This window comes from Bos javanicus, chromosome 8, assembly GCF_032452875.1.
Source record: "Bos javanicus breed banteng chromosome 8, ARS-OSU_banteng_1.0, whole genome shotgun sequence".
NCBI classification, from domain to species: domain Eukaryota; kingdom Metazoa; phylum Chordata; class Mammalia; order Artiodactyla; family Bovidae; genus Bos; species Bos javanicus.
The window spans coordinates 11,205,707-11,223,629 of record NC_083875.1 but is presented as its reverse complement, the minus strand read 5'-3'; the positions used below and the strand labels follow the sequence as shown (position 1 = coordinate 11,223,629).

General features: G+C 41.0%; 1 protein-coding gene across 2 annotated transcripts in view; it reads left to right on the top strand.

The window, feature by feature from the left end:
* The window catches only part of ELP3 (elongator acetyltransferase complex subunit 3), a 143,069-nt gene that overhangs the window by 81,806 nt on the left and 43,340 nt on the right, over positions 1-17,923 (top strand). For both annotated transcript variants that reach the window (XM_061425061.1, XM_061425062.1), the window contains exon 11: positions 15,276-15,366. In XM_061425061.1, the coding sequence (XP_061281045.1) occupies positions 15,276-15,366 (91 nt within the window). The remainder of the gene's footprint in view (positions 1-15,275; positions 15,367-17,923) is intronic.

Below are 17,923 nucleotides of genomic sequence, written 5' to 3'. Positions count from 1 at the left end.
ACATAACACTGAAGATAAAGTTAAAGGCCATAAAGTTACCTATTTACTACAATCCTGACAAAGCCATTCCTGCATTTCCTGGTTGTTAAGGCACATTTCCACCACCCTGCTCAAAACCACCCAGATTCTAATATTACCAGTAAAAGACCAAATGGGATTAACAAATGGATGTCCTGTCAGCTGTCCTGTGACTAGTACTCTGCTGAGCACAAAGACTGTGCTACTCATAACATACAGCAGAACTGTCAACTATGGGAAGATCATCAAGGACGTAAAATAATGGATTTGCTTAAAGGTCAAAGGGTGTTTGGGCTTCTTAGGTGACTCAGTGGTAAAGAATCCACCTGCCAATGCAGGAGACACAGGTTTGATCCCTGGTTGGGGAAGATCCTCTGAAGTAGGAAATGGCAGCCTACTCCAGTATCCTTGCCTGGAGAATCCCATGGACAGAGGAGCCTGATGGGCTACAGTCCATGGGGTCGCAAAGAGTCGGACCCGACTGAGCAACTAAACAAGAACAACATCAAAGAATGGTTATACATTTCTGCCACAACATATTGATTTCTTAAATTTTTATAATTGTTGGCCCACCATAAGGACCTAAATTGCTTAATGATTATTATTTTTTTTTTTAAGTACAGTTAAAAATAAAAAGGAGAAGGACTTCCTTCGTGGTCCAGTGGTTAAGACTCTGTGCTCCCAATGCCAGTCTCCATGCTCCATTATCCTAAGTTCAGTTCCTGATCAGGGAACTAGGATCCTTCATGCTGTATGATGTAACCATAAATAAATAAATACACACCAATTTCTTTTTAAAAAAAATTACTAAGGAGATAGTGATGAGAAAATTCAGTTATCACAATTATTTGCATTCTCCTCCTTCTCTTTCACCTTTCTGGAACAATTCAGTCTAAGAGACATTAGGAGGTACTGAGCCATGCAGGCATCCTCATGGAGATCTAGGGAGCCATGGGACCCAGAGCACGGGGAGGAGGGTGTTCTTGTGAAGGAGTCAGTTGCGGGGTTCAGGCTGGAGCAGCCCAGGTGTGAGGGGGGACATTCTTGCTGATGCCTGCCCTTGGCACCATTTGTCAGCAGGGCAAGGAGAGTGTGTCCAGGGGATCCAGAGATGAGGACAGAAAGAAAGGGTCAGTAACATGCAGGAGGTGGATCTAGTAGGTAGACAATATTAAGCGTAATGGACCTGGCTTTTTGTTATCTGAAAAGAGAATTTGTCATTGTTGTGCAGTTGCTAAGTAATGTCCAGCTCTTTGTGACCCCATGGACTGTAGCCCTCCAGGCTGCTCTGTCCATGGGATTCTCCAGGCAAGCATACCACCATTCCCTTTTGTACAGGATCTTCCCAACCCAGGGATCAAGCCTGCTTTGGCAGGCAGGTTCTTTACCATTGAGCCATCAGGGAAGCCTGAAAATGGAACTACAAATATGAAAAAGGAAAAAATTAGAATATACCACATGGTGTTCTGGAATAGGGGATACTGGTGTCAATTTGTGGTTTTCAACCTGTCCGGTAGATATAGAAATAATTGTAACAAATGATAACAAATACAGTGTGTGTGTGTGGACATGTCCTTTTCACAGTCTATTTAACAGGCATGGTTTTTGCAATTCTGGGCTGCTTGTTGGTGAGGTGGCTGTTTGAAATGGCCTCTAAACATCGTACTGAAGTGTCGTATAGTGTTCCTGTATGCAAGAAGGCTGTAACTGTGCCTTATGGAGAAAATACCTATGTCAGATTAGCTTCATTCAGACATGAGCTATTTGAGGCATGCTGCTAAGTCGCTTCAGTCGTGTCCAACTCTGTGCGACCCCATGGACTGCAGCCCACCAGGCTTCTCCGTCCATGGGATTCTCCAGGCAAGAACACTGGAGTGGGTTGCCATTTCCTTCTCCACTTTGAGGCATGAGTTCAATGTTAATGAAGCATCTCTCCATCTATTGAGAAAAAGAGCACAAGACCGTACATAGAAACACAAATTTTTAAAAAGTCACGTTTGATCAGCTGATGGGAATGCTGGGACCAGAGGCTCACAGGAAGTTGGGATGGAGTCTAGGATTAGACAGTAGTGAAGTGCCACTGTCAGTCTCTGGATTTTGGTGGTTGTATTATGGTTACGTAAAAGAATATCCTTGCTGTAGGAGATACTTAAGAGTATTCTGGGGGGCCATTGGGACATCTTGTTCCCAATTTACTTTCAAATACTTGAGGAATATAGTTATTGGTACCGCACTTGGGAATTTTTCTGTGACTTTGAGATGCAGTAAGTAGTGTTAACAACAGCAAAAGAAAAGTTTCCTTTGCATTTAACTGATTGGGGCCACCAGAGAAAAACGAGTACACTGCTTCTCAGCAGTCAAGCGAGGCAACAGGTATCACAGAATAGACATTTCCCAGCCATGGTCACCAGTTTGCTTTTGTTTTTTTTTTAGCCAAGAATAACAAGGCATAGCATGGGAAATCAGATGAAGAGTTTGCATTCTCCCCACTGTATTTATCTTTAAATTCCTTAGTGCTGTAACCAGTGAGTCTCAAGCAATGAAGACATTGCTATAACATTAAAAGCTTAATTTTATAGGTTTTATGAAATATCACTGAGGGACATTATCCTGGCTTACCATCAACTGAAAAAATAACGGCTTTGAGAAAACAGGAGCAGCAAATATAATCTCTCCAGTAAAACTATAAAGGGGTCATGACAGAAAGAATTAAGAGTATGTATTTTAGACAAGCAAAAGGGCATAGGAGGAGAAAGTCTTGATATTATGCATGACTAACATGAAGCTGATTAAAGAAACACCCATGTTCCCCGTTCTCCTGTCTCGACCCCATTACAGCTCTCTGGAGACTCGAACAGTAGAAGAGGCCCCCACCCCCTTCCCGCCCCCAGCTCTGACCCTAGGGGCCAGACTGTCTTTCTCTATCAGTACATCGCTTACAGGGTTTATGTGGAACACGTAGTACTCGGGGGTGTAGGATTAAGCTTTTGAAGTGACACTCTTATTACCTTACCAATGTGTGAGTGAATTAAAACCTTATAGACTACTGTGAAACAAGAAGTAAAATCTCTTTAAAAATGCCACCTCGGTAATGTCCTCAGTGAATCTCTGGGCAGTTTCTATTTGAAGACAGTGATGATTCAGTTGCCAGTAGTGAAGACCTTTGGTAGAGAGTCATCTCGAGTTTAGCTGTGTGGTCAGATTTTCATGCTTTGGGACTGATAATTTACTTAACTTTTTAATTTATTTTTGATTTGGAGGAAGGTTGCTTTATACTGTTGTGTCGGTTTCTGGCGTACAACACCACGAATCAGCCATAGCTATACATATATCGCCTCTCTCCCTTGCTTCTCTACCCCACGGAGAGCCAGGCTGGGCTCCCTGTCTTATATAGCAACTTCCCTCCTAATTCTGAAGTTGATTATTTTCTAGTACTTTTAATATAAAGATAAAATCTTTGTCATTTTATTTTTACATTTTTGTGTGTTTAATATAGCTATGATGTTGTTTTTCATGTTTCCATTAGAATTCTGGTTTTTTGTGTAACTCACTGTGGACTTCCCTGTAGCCCAAACAGTAAAGAATCTGCCTGCAATGCAGGAGACCAGGGTTCAATCCCTGGACCTGAAAGATCCTCTGGAGAAGGGAACAGCAACAGTTTCCAGTATTCTTCCCTGGAGAATCCGTTGGTGGGCTACAGTCTGTGGGGTTGCAAAGAGTCAGACACGACTAACACACATAAACTGTGGAATTCATTCAAGTTTACAATATCTTGCTACTTGTTTTTTAATGATTTTATTGACGTATTTTCTTGGTATGTGCTGCATAATATGATTCAAGTTTGTTTTATATTGACTTGCTTTTTGTTATCAATAGTCACTGACATTCTTGACCAGGCTTTGTGGTACTGGGGTGTGGGGTGTAATGTGGCATCACTGGTCATTGATCCAGTACATTCCTTTTTGATCATGTGATTTTTATGCTTCTTCCCAACAAAGTTCATAGAATAGTACTAATTATCAGAACTTATATTTTCTTCTCAATTTTCAGCCATGTATTTAATTTTTCTTGCAATATATCTATATTTACATCAACAGAATGATATTTCATTTATAAAGGTACTGTAAAATCACTTTCAATATATGTGGTATGAACAGGCTTACATTATTTTTCTAAAACTTTCTTTGTATAATTGGGATGCAGTACATTTTGTTATCGTTGTTCAGTTGCCAAGTCAAATCCAACTCTTTGCGACCCCACGGAATGCAGTGCGCCAGGCTTTCCAGTCCTTCACTATCTCCCAGAGTTTGCTCAAACTCATGTCCATTGAGTCCATGATGCTATCTAACCATCTCATCCTCTGCCACCCTCTTCTTTTGCCGTCAGTCTTTCTTAGCATCAGGGTCTTTTCCAGATATGCCACCCTTCGCATCAGGTGGCCAAAGTATTGCAGCTTCAGCATCAGTCCTTCCAATGAATGTTGGGGTTGATTTCCTTTAGGATTGACTAGTTTGATCTCCTTGCTGTCCAAGGGACTTTCAAGAGTCTTCTCCAGCACCCCAGTTCAAAGGCATCAATTGATTGGCACTCAGCCTTCTTTATGATCCAACTCTGACATCCATACATGACTCATGGGAAATCCATAGCTTTGACTATACAGACTTTTGTCAGCAAAGTGATGTCTCTGCTTTTTAATACTCTGTCTAGGTTTGTCATCCTTTTCCTTCCAGGGAGCAGGTCCTTTAATTTCATGCCTGCAGTCACCGTCCACAGTGATTTTGGAGCCCAAGAAAAGAAAATCTGTCATTGCTTCTGCTTTTTCCCCATCTGTTTGCCATGAAGTAATGGAACCAGATGCCATGATCTTAGTTTTTTGAATGTTGAGTTTTAAGCCAGCTTTTTCATTCTTCTTTTCACCCTCATCAAGAGGCTCTTCAGTTTCTCTTCACTTTCTGCCATTAGAGTGGTGTCATCTGCATATCTGAGGTTACCCCCAGAGTAAATCTTCATAGGAAGAGGCAGGTTTCATATTCTTGCTATCACTCCTAGTATTTTATGCTTCTCTTTATACTATGATCATCATCATTTCAGTGTCTTGTGTGATAGTACAATGAGTTCTCTCAATTTAACAGACAGTGGGTCTGTGCGGTACATTTTATACACTGGCAAATAAAGCTTTTTGAATTCTATTTCTTGCCAATGACTTAAAAAATCTTCATAGTTATCATTTTAATGGCAGCCTGGTCATCTAGCATTTTAATTTGTCTCATTCAGCAAACTGTTCCCTAATGTTAGACATTTAGGTTGCTTCCTGGTTTCTTCATCTCTCTTTTTTTATTATTATTATCTTGGCCTCTACTCCATCTAAAATTCATGTGCATAGAACTTTTTACTTCTGTTGAAGTAACCTGTTAGAGTAGTAGAACCCAGGAGAAGTATTACTCGTAACAAAGGATCTAAGTGTTGTTGTTACTATTCCTTTTAACATACTTTCTGGAACAAGGAACGTGTAAATGAGTGTTATCTTTTTTGCTATGTATATCGATATGGTTTTCCAAAGGAATTATATCATATTAGAGTAAATATGTGGTTTCTGGTTTTATCACAACCTCTACAGAATTAAATGGTTATATTTTTTATTTTATTTACCTAGGAGTTTTAATTTGCATTTCCCTAGTTATTAGTAAGGATTAACATGTCTCCCATGAAGCTGATTATTATTTGTGTCTTCTTACATCAGTTGTCTGTTTATATATAATTTGCCAATCATGGAATTTGGATCATAAAGAAGATAGATGGTACTTTTTATTGAGATAGCTCAAAAAGAAAACTTGATAAATTTTAACTTTCAAAGGTCTTGGAATGATCTTCTCTTTCCTGGGCAGATATGAAGACTAGGAAACCAACAAACTTGTGTTCGTGTTCACATAGTACAGTTCAGTTCAGTCGCTCAGTCATGTCCGACTCTTTGCGACCCCATGAACAGCAGCACCCCAGGCCTCCCTGTCCATCACCAACTGCAGGAGTCTACACAAACTCATGTCCATTGAGTCAGTGATGTCATCCAGCCATCTCATCCTCTGTCATCCCCTTCTCCTCCTGCCTTCAATCTTTCCCAGCATCAGGGTCTTTTCCGATGAGTCAGCTCTTCACATAGGTTGGCCAAAGTATTGGAGTTTCAGCTTCAACATCAGTCCTTCCAATGGACACCCAGGACTGATTTCCTTTAGGGTGGACTGGCTGGATCTCCTTGCAGTCCAAGGGACTCTCAAGAGTCTTCTCCAACACCATAGTTCAAAGGCATCAATTCTTCGGTGCACAGCTTTCTTTATAGTCCAACTCTCACATCCATACATGACCACAGGAAAAACCACAGCCTTGACTAGACAGACCTTTGTTGACAAAGTAATGTCTCTGCGTTTTAATATGCTGTCTGGGTTGGTCATAACTTTCCTTCCAAGGAGTAAGCGTCTTTTAATTTCCTGGCTGCAGTCACCATCTGCAGTGATTTTAGAGCCCCAAAAATTAAGTCTGACACTGTTGCACTGTTTCCCCATCTATTTGCCATGAAGGGATGGGACTGGATGCCATGATCTTAGTTTTCTGAATGTTGAGTTTTAAGCCAACTTTTTCACTCTCCTCTTTCACTTTCATCAAGAGGCTCTTCAGTTCTTCTTCACTTTCTGCCATAAGGGTGGTGTCATCTGCATATCTGAGGTTATTGATATTAACACTTAACAATTTGGTAGCTATGTTTTGGTAAAACAGCTTCATATCTCTGCATGAAAATGTTATACTCCATTTACTGCTATTTTTAAAGTTATGTTCAGATATAGCTAGAATACGATATATCTGAAATGGAACCCACTCCAGTGTTCCTGCCTGGAGAATCCCAGAGATGGGGGAGCCTGGTGGGCTGCCGTCTGTGGGGTCGCACAGAGTCGGACACGACTGAAGTGACTTAGCAGCAGTAGCAGACTTCCAGAAAGAAATTTGTATCAAGGTCTCAATGGTCAAATTTTGAAAGAGAAGTGCTAAGGGAAGTGTTAATGGGTAACTCAAGCGTTACATGCAAATGTGTACAAGAGAAGGCTGAGTGTTTAGATGGTGTTAACAAAGGTCCATCTAGTCAAGGCTATGGTTTTTCCAGTGGTCATGTATGGATGTGAGAGTTGGACTGTAAAGAAAGCTGAGCACCAAAGAATTGATGCTTTTGAACTGTGGTGTTGGAGAAGACTCTTGAGAATCCCTTGGACTGCAAGGAGATCCAACCAGTCCATTTTAAAGGAGATCAGCCCCGGGTGTTCTTTGGAAGGAATGATGCTAAAGCTGAAACTCCATTACTTTGGCCACTTCATGCGAAGAGTTGACTCATTGGAAAAGACTCTGATGCTGGGAGGGATTGGGGGCAGGAGGAGAAGGGGACAACAGAGGATGAGATGGCTGGATGGCATCACTGACTCGATGGACGTGAGTCTGGGTGAACTCCAGGAGATGGTGATGGACAGGGAGGCCTGGCGTGCTGCGATTCATGGAGTTGCAAAGAGTCGGACACGACTGAGCAACTGAACTGAACTGAACTGAAGTGGCTGAGAAACCTTCTGATTTGGGAAAAGAATCACAGGGTTTTCACTCTGCAGTGTTTCTTCTAGCTTTGGTTTTAAACTCTTAAAATAGTTGTGAAAATGTAGAAAACCAATATGGTACAGAAGTACAGCTGAGCACCTCACTCTGCTCATCTGGAAGCTGTTGGTTATATGTTGCTGTAAAGAAACCACTGGCAGAGGAAAAAGCCTCCTCCCAGGGTGTTTAATCCAGGGGATTTTAATAATTCTAGTTTATTTTTGTTTTAAATCATAGCAAAGGAAAATTATGTGTCTTTGTGTTCTGTGCCTTTAGAAAATCTGTCTTATTCCTATGTCGGTTCACCTCGTGTCAGCTTCTGCTAATTACAGACAATTTGCTTAGTGTTGACTCGTGAATCTAAACTCATACATGGAGAAAATGTTTCTAGGAATGATTTTCTGGACAGGTATCAGAAGAAACGAACAAAGGAAGGAAAGTGGGAAGGAAGATATTTCAAGTAAAAACAATGTTTTACACTTGTCTTTTAAAAAAAAAATTACAATTTCCTCACGCCACCTACCCCTCCTTTTTCTTTCTTAACTATTTTACACTTTAAATTTTATGACGGTTGAGTCAGTAACATCTAACTGGGTGTTTTTATGAAGTAGCACCCCAATGAATCATTCTGTACTGCAGCACGGAAGAGTGGAGGCAATGATTAAATGTAAAATTCTCTCCAGACACATGATGGAGCCACATTAAACTGCCGCTGCCCACAGGCTATTTGACAGCTGTCTGCCTTGATGTGACTTTTAAATCACTGTGAAGCATTAGAATAGAATACCAATTTGCAACCAAAAGATGTTTCTGAGGTATGAGGAACTTCAGACCAAAAAAAGCTCTAGACGTCACTTTGAAAGACTTTTGATGAGCAAATTGCAAATATTAGTACCTCTAAGCTTGACAGGTTACCTGTTGAAATAGAAAAGTGAATATTCCTGAATGGAGTATCTCTTCAAGCCAAGAAAGTGAAACTAGACTGAAATTGAAAAACCTAAAAATAAATGAAACTTGCACCTAGATGAATGTAGCAAAGTCCGAGGGTCTATAATCTTACCTGGGCTTTGAACTCCTGGGAGTCTGGAATAGTGTCTGTTTATATATTCCAGGTTGCTTTATCTACTATGTTGCACATAGAAGATGCTCAGTGTATACAGAACTCTCTTTCTCTCTTCATTTTCAGTGAAGATAAATTATCTCTGAAAGTGGAGATGGCCACATTTCTATTCCGTAATGAGGAAAAACTCCCGTCTGGTACACTCCAGGCATTTCACTGTCAAAGACCATTAACGCCATGTGGCATGTTGTAGGGACGGACATGAATGTAAGGACATTTATGAACTGTCAGAATCCTTGTAAAGTCCTTTGTTACCAGGTTAGCACTGACTTGTGCTTTGGGGTAGCTAGTCCCAGCTTCAAGGCATATGCAACCTCGTAGTCTCAAGGGTCTTTAACTTGGCTTAATGCTCTGTTCTCATTATCTTGAAATCATGAATGATTTTTTAAGAAGAGACGCTCTGTTCTCATTTTGCACTGGGCCCCATAAATGATTAGCCAGCCCTGCTGGTAATTCTGTGTTCCCTTCTATCATATCAGATCAGATCAGATCAGATCAGTCGCTCAGTCGTGTCCGACTCTTTGCAACCCCATGAATCGCAGCATGCCAGGCCTCCCTGTCCATCACCAACTCCCGGAGTTCACTCAGACTCACGTCCATCGAGTCAGTGATGCCATCCAGCCATCTCATCTTCTGTCGTCCCCTTCTCCTCTTGCCCCCAATCCCTCCCAGCATCAGAGTCTTTTCCAGTGAGTCAACTCTTCACATGAGGTGGCCAAAGTACTGGAGTTTCAGCTTTAGCATCATTCCTTCCAAAGAAATCCCAGGGCTGATCTCCTTCAGAATGGACTGGTTGGATCTCCTTGCAGTCCAAGGGACTCTCAAGAGTCTTCTCCAACACCACAGTTTGAAAGCATCAGTTCTTTGGTTCTCAGCCTTCTTTATGGTCCAACTCTCACATCCACACATGACTACTGGAAAAACCATAGCTTTGACTATATAGACCTTTGTCAGCATAAGTGATGTCTCTGTTTTTTAATATGCTGTCTAGGTTTGTCATACTTTTCCTTCCAAGGAGCAAGTGTCTTTTAATTTTATGGCTGCAGTCACCATCTGCAGTGATGTTGGAGCCCAGTAAAAGAAAATCTGTCACTGTTTCTTTTTCCCCATCTATTTGCCATGAAGTGATAGGACTGGATGCCATGATCTTAGTTTTCTCAATGTTGAGCTTTAAGCCAGTTTTTTCACTCTTCTCTTTCACCTTCATCAAGAGGCTCGTTAGTTCCTGTTTGCCTTCTGCCATTAGGGTCTTGTCATATGCATATTTGAGGTTATTGATATTTCTCCTGGCAGTCTTGATTCCAGCTTGTGGATTCATCCAGCCTGGCATTTTGCATGTTGTACTCTGCCTAGAAGTTAAATAAGCAGGGTGACAGTATACAGCCTTCACATATTCCTTTCCCAGTTTGGAACCACTCTGTTGTTCCATGTCCTGTTTTAACTGTTGCTTCTTGACTTTCGTACAGGATTTTCAGGAGGCAGGTAAGATGGTCTGGTATTCCCATCTCTTTCAGAATTTTCTACAGTTTGTTGTGATCCACACAGTCAAAGGCTTTGGTATAGTCAATAAAGCAGAAGTAGATGTTTTCCTGGAACTCTCTTGCTTTTTTGATGATCCAACAGATGTTGGCAATTTGATCTGTGGTTCCTCTGCCTTTTCTAAACCCAGCTTGTACATCTGGAAGTTCTCTGTTCATGTGCTGTTGAAGCCTGGCTTGGAGAATTTGAGCATTACTTTGCTAGCATGTGAGATGAGTGCAATTGTGCAGTAGTTTGAACACTCTTTGGCATTGCCTTTCTTTAGGATTGGAATGAAAACCGATGTTTTCTGGTCCTGTGGCCACTGCTGAGTTTTCCAAAGTTGCTGGCATATTGAATGCAGCACTTTAACAGCATCACCTTTTAGGATTTGAAATAGCTCAGCTGGAATTCCATCACCTTCACTATATTTGTTCAAAGTGATGCTTCCTAAGGCCCAGTTGATTTCACACTGCAGGATGTCTGGTTCTAGGTGAGTGATCTAGCCACACCATCGTGGCTATCTGGGTCATTAAGATTTTTTTCGTATAGTTCTCCTGTGTATTCTTTTCACCTCTTCTTAATATCTTCTGCTTCTATTAGGTCCATACTGTTTCTCTCCTTATTGTGCCCATCTTTGCATGAAATGTTGCCTTGATAGCTCCGATTTTCTTGAAGTCTTTCTCTAGCCTTTCCCATTCTGTTGTTTTCCTCTATTTCTTTGTATTATTTCCTTAAGAAGGCTTTCTTATCTCTGCTAGCTATTCTCTGGAACTCTGCATTCAGTTGGATATGTATCTTTCTGTTTCTTGCTTGCCTTTTACTTCTCTTCTCAGCTATTTGTAAGGCCTCCTCAGACAACCACTTTGCCTTCTTGCATTTCTTTTTCTTTGGGGTGGTTTTGGTCACTGCCTCTGTGCAGTGTTACGAACCTCTGTCCAGAGTTCTTCAGGCGCCCTGCCTATCAGATCTAATTGCTTGAATATATTTGTCACCTCCACTGTAAAATCATAAGGTATTTGATTTAGGTCTGACCTGAATGGCTTACTGGTTTTCCCTACTTTCTTCAATTTAAACCTGAAGTTTGCAATAAGGAGCTCATGATCTGAGCCAAAGTCAGCTCCAGGTCTTGTTTTTGTTGACTGTATAGAGTTTCTGTATCTTCATCTGCAAAGAATATTGTCAGTCTAGTTTTGGTATTGACCATCTGGTTATGTACATGTGTAAAGTCATCTCTAAAGGCAATGATACCTCAGTAATAATGAACACAGTGAGTGCCCAGATCTTGGTTTTAAATACTGTGCTCCACTGAAAGGAAGCAGGACTGCTTGGGTAAATGGCTAGTTCTAGGGTTGGTAAATGTAAGATAAACCTGGAACATCTTGTTGCAGAAAGTAAGGAAATACTCAAAGAATGTTGCAGATATGTCAGAAGGACCCAGAAGCCAGCCTAAGTGCATGCCTACTGGCCACATCTAATTTAAGCAACAAAATAATGTTGATATCAGACTACTACAACTGGTTGAATAAAATAGGAATCTATGAGTTTGTAAATTAGAGAACGGAATATTCTTCCTTGAAATATAAGCTCAACTAACGCAGAAGAGATGGTAGAAATAATCACCAGTGATGACTGTTGCAGGGCAGGTGGTGTAGAAGGAGTCATCAGCAGATGCTAGACTGGTGGTCAGAGGGTCAGTGAGGAACAGGATATTGGCATGATATTTGTACTTGTGTCAGCTCTCATACTGTAACAGGTATTCTTTAACAATCTACTTAACAAGTTATTCACGTTTTTGTGCTTATTGTTGATTTTACTGTTTAAAATGTCCCAGACTTCCCTGGTGGCTCAGACGGTAAAGCATCTGCCTACAATGCGCAAGACCTGGGTTCAATCCTTGGGTCGGGAAGATCTCCTGGAGAAGGAAATGGCAATCCACTTCAGTATTCTTGCTTGGAAAATCCCATGGACGGAGGAGCCTGGTAGGGTAGAGTCCATGGGGTCGCAAAGAGTCAGACACGACTGTGCGACTTCACTTTCTTTCTTTCATGCATAGTGTTCCTAAGCACAAGAAGATTGTCTTCTTGTCTTACAAAGAAAATAAACGTGTTAGATAAGCTTCATTACAGCATGAATCATAGTGCTGTTGGCCATATACAGTGTTAATGAATGAATTCTGTGTTAAATAAAGTGTCTTTGAACAGAAACACAGAACAAAGTGATGTGTTGATCAGTGGAAGAAAATGAACTGAAAGCTGATAGGAACCTAACCCTCCGTTTTGCTTAGGAGCAGTGCTTCCATATGTGCTCATTCAGTGTTCATGGCACATTATCAGACTTCACTGCAATGAATAACAAGAGTCAAATGTATCTCATGTAATGGGTACTAACTGGTTGCCGTTGATATTATCAGATTAATTTCATATCACATATAACAGTGTTTTACTTTGCTGTGAAACTACATATATTTGTGAGTAATTTAATAGAATGTTGTTCAGTCGCTAAGTCGTGTCCAACTCTTTGCCACCTCATGGACTGCAGCACGCCAGGTTTCCCTATCCTTCACTATCTCCCGGAGTTGGCACAAACTCATGTCCATTGAGTCGGTGATGCTACCCAACCACCTCATCCTCTGCCTCGCTCTTCTTTGCTTGCCTTCAGTCTTTCCCAGAATCAGGGTCTTTTCCAATAAGTCAGTTCTTCACATCAGGTGGCCAAAGTATTGGAGTTTCAGCTTCAGCCTCAGTCCTTCCAATGAATATTCAGGACTAATTTAGTTTAGGATTGACTGGTTCAGGGTTAAAAGAGGCATTTGGGAGATTTTAACTTTGGTTTATATAATATGAAATAGTAAAAAAACTTAAAACAGTTTTTTATACATTCCTTCCTAAAATAAAATAAACTGCTTTTTCCTCTGTCACCTAAAAGAATACCCTAATTATCTGTGTAACCAAATAGAATCATAAATTCTATTATGCTTATTGGGGGTACGAGCACAAAAAAAGAAAAAAAACCTGCTTTTTGCTTCACTCGCCTTCTTTCAGTTTCATATGATTACTAATTTAGGATGGACCTGGGGGCTTCCCAGGTGGTCCAGTTGATAGGACTCTGCGCTTCCAATGCAGGGGTCCCGGGTTCTGCCTCTGGTCAGGGAATTAGATCCCACATGCCACAGCTCAAGATCCCTCGTGCTGCAACTAAGACCCAGTGCAGCCAAATAGATGTGTAAACAAAAATAAATGTTTAAGATATATCTGGTTTTCAGTTCAGTCACTCAGTCATATTTGACTCTTTGCAACCCCATGGCCTGCAGCACACCAGGCCTCCCTGTCCATCACCAACTCCCGGAGTGTACTCAAACTCAGGTCCATTGAGTCGGTGATGCCATCCAACCATCTCATCCTCTGTCGTCTCCTTCTACTCCTGCCTTCAGTCTTTCCAAGCATCAGGGTCTTTTCAAATGAGTCAGCTCTTCACATCAGGTGGCCAAAGTATTGGAGTTTCATCTTCAGCATCAGTCCTTCCAATGAATATTCAGGACTGATTTCCTTTAGGATGGACTGGTTGGAAGGAATTACAGTTCCAAAGGAAGAAAGTTTATTTTACTAAAAAGTATAAGTAAACCATAGATATTAACTAATCACTCTAAAGTATATATTTTTATGTCACTTTGAATACCCTGGTATGTCATTCTCTTAAAGAATTTTGGTTTATCATTTCTTTATAGTAGCTTCCAGAGTCTATTTATTATGTATAGTTTTTAATGCTAATTGATTAGCTTTTGATACTTTTGAATGAGTGGGGAATATCGTATTAGAATCAAATGGTGAATTAGCTAATTGTATTTTCTTAACATTTGGAGGGATAAGTGAGAAGAGAAGGAAAAGACTCAAGTTGATTCAAAAGCAAAAATGAGAAAACAAGATAATTGGTGTATCCTTCAAGTCTTCTAATCCACCAAATATTAGACAAAACAAATTGGGGACTTGTCCTAAGCATATTCTTACTTCAGATTTTTTTTTTTTTTTTTAGCTATTTTGTGTTAAGATACTGGTTTTTCTCTAGAAGGGAGGTTGAGGGCTACTAAAATGAAGCTCATAATTTCAACTTTTGATCAAAGTTTCCTTGGTGCCTGGCACTTAACACTGTATTAATGCCAGGAAATAAATTTTATCTACTTCATCTTTAAGCAAGTTCTTATTCCCTTCTAATGAAGTTGTTGTGCTCAGTCATGCAGTCGTGTCCAACTCTGCAACCCCATGGACCATAGCACTCAGGCTCCTATGTCTAGAGAATTTTCCAGGCAAGAATACTGGAGTGGGTTGCCATTTCCTCCTCCAGGGGATCTTCCTGACCCAGGGATTGAACCGGAGTCTGCTGAGTCTCTTGCATTGGCAGGCGGGTTCTTTACCGCTAGCACCACCAGGGAAGAGTCACTTCTAATTTAGATTTTTAGGAAACGTTGCAGTGGGTGGTGGGGATATATTCTTTGAGACCAGTTGTCATCTCGGCCAGGCTTTTAAGCTTCCTGGTTACTTGTCATTCAGCAGCTCTACAGGAAAGTGTCTATAAGTTATAAATCAGTGTGTTAATAATTTTTATTTCTTCTCTTTTAAACAAATTGGATTTTATAAAAACAACAACAAGAATTGTGTTTCCTGTTTAGTACAGGTGTCTCTTCAGCCAAAAATCATTATAATGGTTACTGGATATTTGTTTTGTATTTAGTAATCTTCTAAAGTGATTTCATCAGGTATTTCTTAAGAAAACCTTACGTGATTGGTGAAAATCATAATTTCATAGATGGAAAAACTGGGAGGTAGAAAAGCTGTGAATCTGCTTTCCAGTTAGAATATTCAGCCTCTGTTTTCTTGGTCTGTTTTGTAGGGGTTTTTTGAGGGGTGAAGGGTGGTTCTCCTTTTGTAAAAAATATCCCTGCCTTCCTGTTTTAGAGAGTGACTTATATTTTGCAATAACTGATGTTTTTCTCCTGCAGAGATATTCCAATGCCGTTAGTCAGCTCAGGAGTGGAGCACGGAAACTTGAGAGAGCTGGCATTTGCAAGAATGAAAGACCTTGGAATACAGGTAAGAGCCTGACCGTAACTGCAGAGATCAAAGTACTCTCAGACATGCGATCACCTGATAAACTTACAGGTTGGGTCAAAGAGCTTTCATGCATTGAAGCCCCTCTTTCTGTACAGCATGCTGAAGCTGAAGTAGTGGTTCCACCATCTGCATCCCTCCCTGCAGCCCTCTGCTTTCTCCTAAAAGAGTATGGGTTTGTCAATTTAATGGTTGTTTTCTCTTGCCTACTGAAATTGTCAACTATGTGTTCAGCTCCTTTTTTAGAAAACCTCTTTTGTTTTGAAATACTGGGTGTTTGATTCTTGACCAGTGGTTATAGATAAATACGACCTTTGAAGAAACAAAGATGACATGCTGAAATAATTACCGATGTTATTGTCCAGATACACCATTCTCCCTTGCCCCACCTTGCCCCTGTGTCTTTTCGTTTGCGTTTTTATTTCAGAAATATTTACTAAGCACCTCCTTTCTGCTTTTCCTGGAAATACAAAGAGCCCAGGAATCTGCAGATGATTTTGAAATCGCGATATGGTTTAAAACTCAGTGCCCTAGGAGCTATTTCTCAGAGCTGCTAAGAGGAAAGGCCAGGGGGTGCCTAGGCCCGAGCCTGCATCCTGGCCTCTGCTTTGAGCTTCTGATTCACTTGGTCTGGTACGGAGCTGAGGGAGGTTCTCACACGCAGTGCAGACATGGACCACTCTTTGAAAGGCACTGTTTTAAGGACTACGTATCATGTTTGTGGACATACCTGAAACATTTTGTTCTCTTAGTTGATTTGTTATGAAGAAGTTTTTCTTTTCTTTTTTTCAGAAAACGGTCTAGAGTTGTGAACATTATTGGCTTATTCTACCAAAATAATAATAACTTAAGTTCTAGAAAAACAGCAACTTTATGTACAGTAATTGTTATATAGTTGCTCCGTCCAGAGAAGGCAATGGCACCCCACTCCAGTACTCTTGCCTGGAAAATCCCATGGACGGAGGAGCCTGGTAGGCTGCAGTCCATGGGGTTGCTAAGAGTCAGACACGACTGAGCGACTTCACTTTCACTTTTCACTTTCATGCATTGGAGAAAGAAATGGCAACCCACTCCAGTGTTCTTGCCTGGAGAATCCCAGGGATGGGGGAGCCTGGTGGGCTGCCGTCTATGGGGTTGCACAGAGTTGGACACGACTGAAGCGACTTAGCAGCAGCAGCAGTCGCTCAGTCGTGTCCAACTCTTTGTGACCCCATGGACCATAGCCAGCCAGGTTCCTCTGTCCATGGGATTTCCCAGGCAAGAACACTGGAGTGGGTTGCCATTTCCTTCTCCAGGGGATCTTCCTGACCCAGGGATTGAACCCAAGTCTCCTTCATTGGCAGGCAGTTTCTTTACCACTGAACCACCAAGGAAGCCCCATGTACAGTAATGAATAGCCCCAGCAAGTATGTGACTGCTCTGCTCTCTGGTCCCCAACTGTCCCAGTTCCTCAGCTCCTCCTTCTCCTCCTGGCCTGGTTAGCCTGATAACCTCATTATCCAGCCATCATCTTTAACCCTGTACCCCTCTTAAACCTTGGTAGGCTCTCATAAAGTAATCTAGGATTGAGTCTCAAGACTGGAATTCAGTCGTAGCCAAAAGTTATCTAGCTTACCTAGGCAGTGTCTTTACTAGAAAATAAGGACACACCAATCTCTTTCGTAAAAACCATTCCCCACCCCTCCAAGAAAGGGCAAAAGCAGGCAAGGGTTCTTTAGGAGCATGTGATATGGGTTCCCAGGGCATGGAAATAGCTTAGTTTTTCTAGAACTGAATAATGAGCACTTATTTTTCTCGTGAAATTCTCTCCATATATACACCAAATACACTATTAGTAGTATGGCTGCAAGACATCATCAGCTTTCCTAGGGTGATCTTTTCTCACCGATGGAAAGCGTTAGAATCTTGGAAATAAGTTCCATAGTTTGTTCTAGGGAACTATCTGTCCTATTATCATAGGACAGATAATAGTCACTGTGAGGATTTTGTAATTATAAGTGTCAGGCTTCACAGCCTGCACTCTGGGTCGTGGAGTAGAAGCGAGAGTTACATCATGTGCTATAGGCCGTGCACACGTCCACAGGCAACTCTGTGCTTCCTGGGACATTCAGAGAGCCGGTCTGCCACCATGACACATGATTCAGACCGTATAATAATCAAAGCTCTTTCCTCCCTCCCAGCCTTTATTCCACAGAGCCCTTCTCTGCAGAAGATAGCAGTCTTAGTTGCCCTCTTTCTGACATTTCTAAAATTTGATACAAACATGGTGATGCTAAAAACATTGACGGCTATAAAATGGGGAAGGTTTTGGAACATTAGGAATTCAGTTGTTACTCTTCTATAGATAGAGTTTGGGATTGCACTTTCAGATACAGTTATATCCTCTGGGTAAAAACTATGCTCAAATTTTTAGGAGGTATGTTCTTTACTTTCAATATTATGTATCTATCTCCTTTGGATTCTAAATGCCTTTTAAAAAACAATATGCTGTTAACTTCATGTATTTCCATTTTGTTTTTCCCTATCTTCAGATTTATTA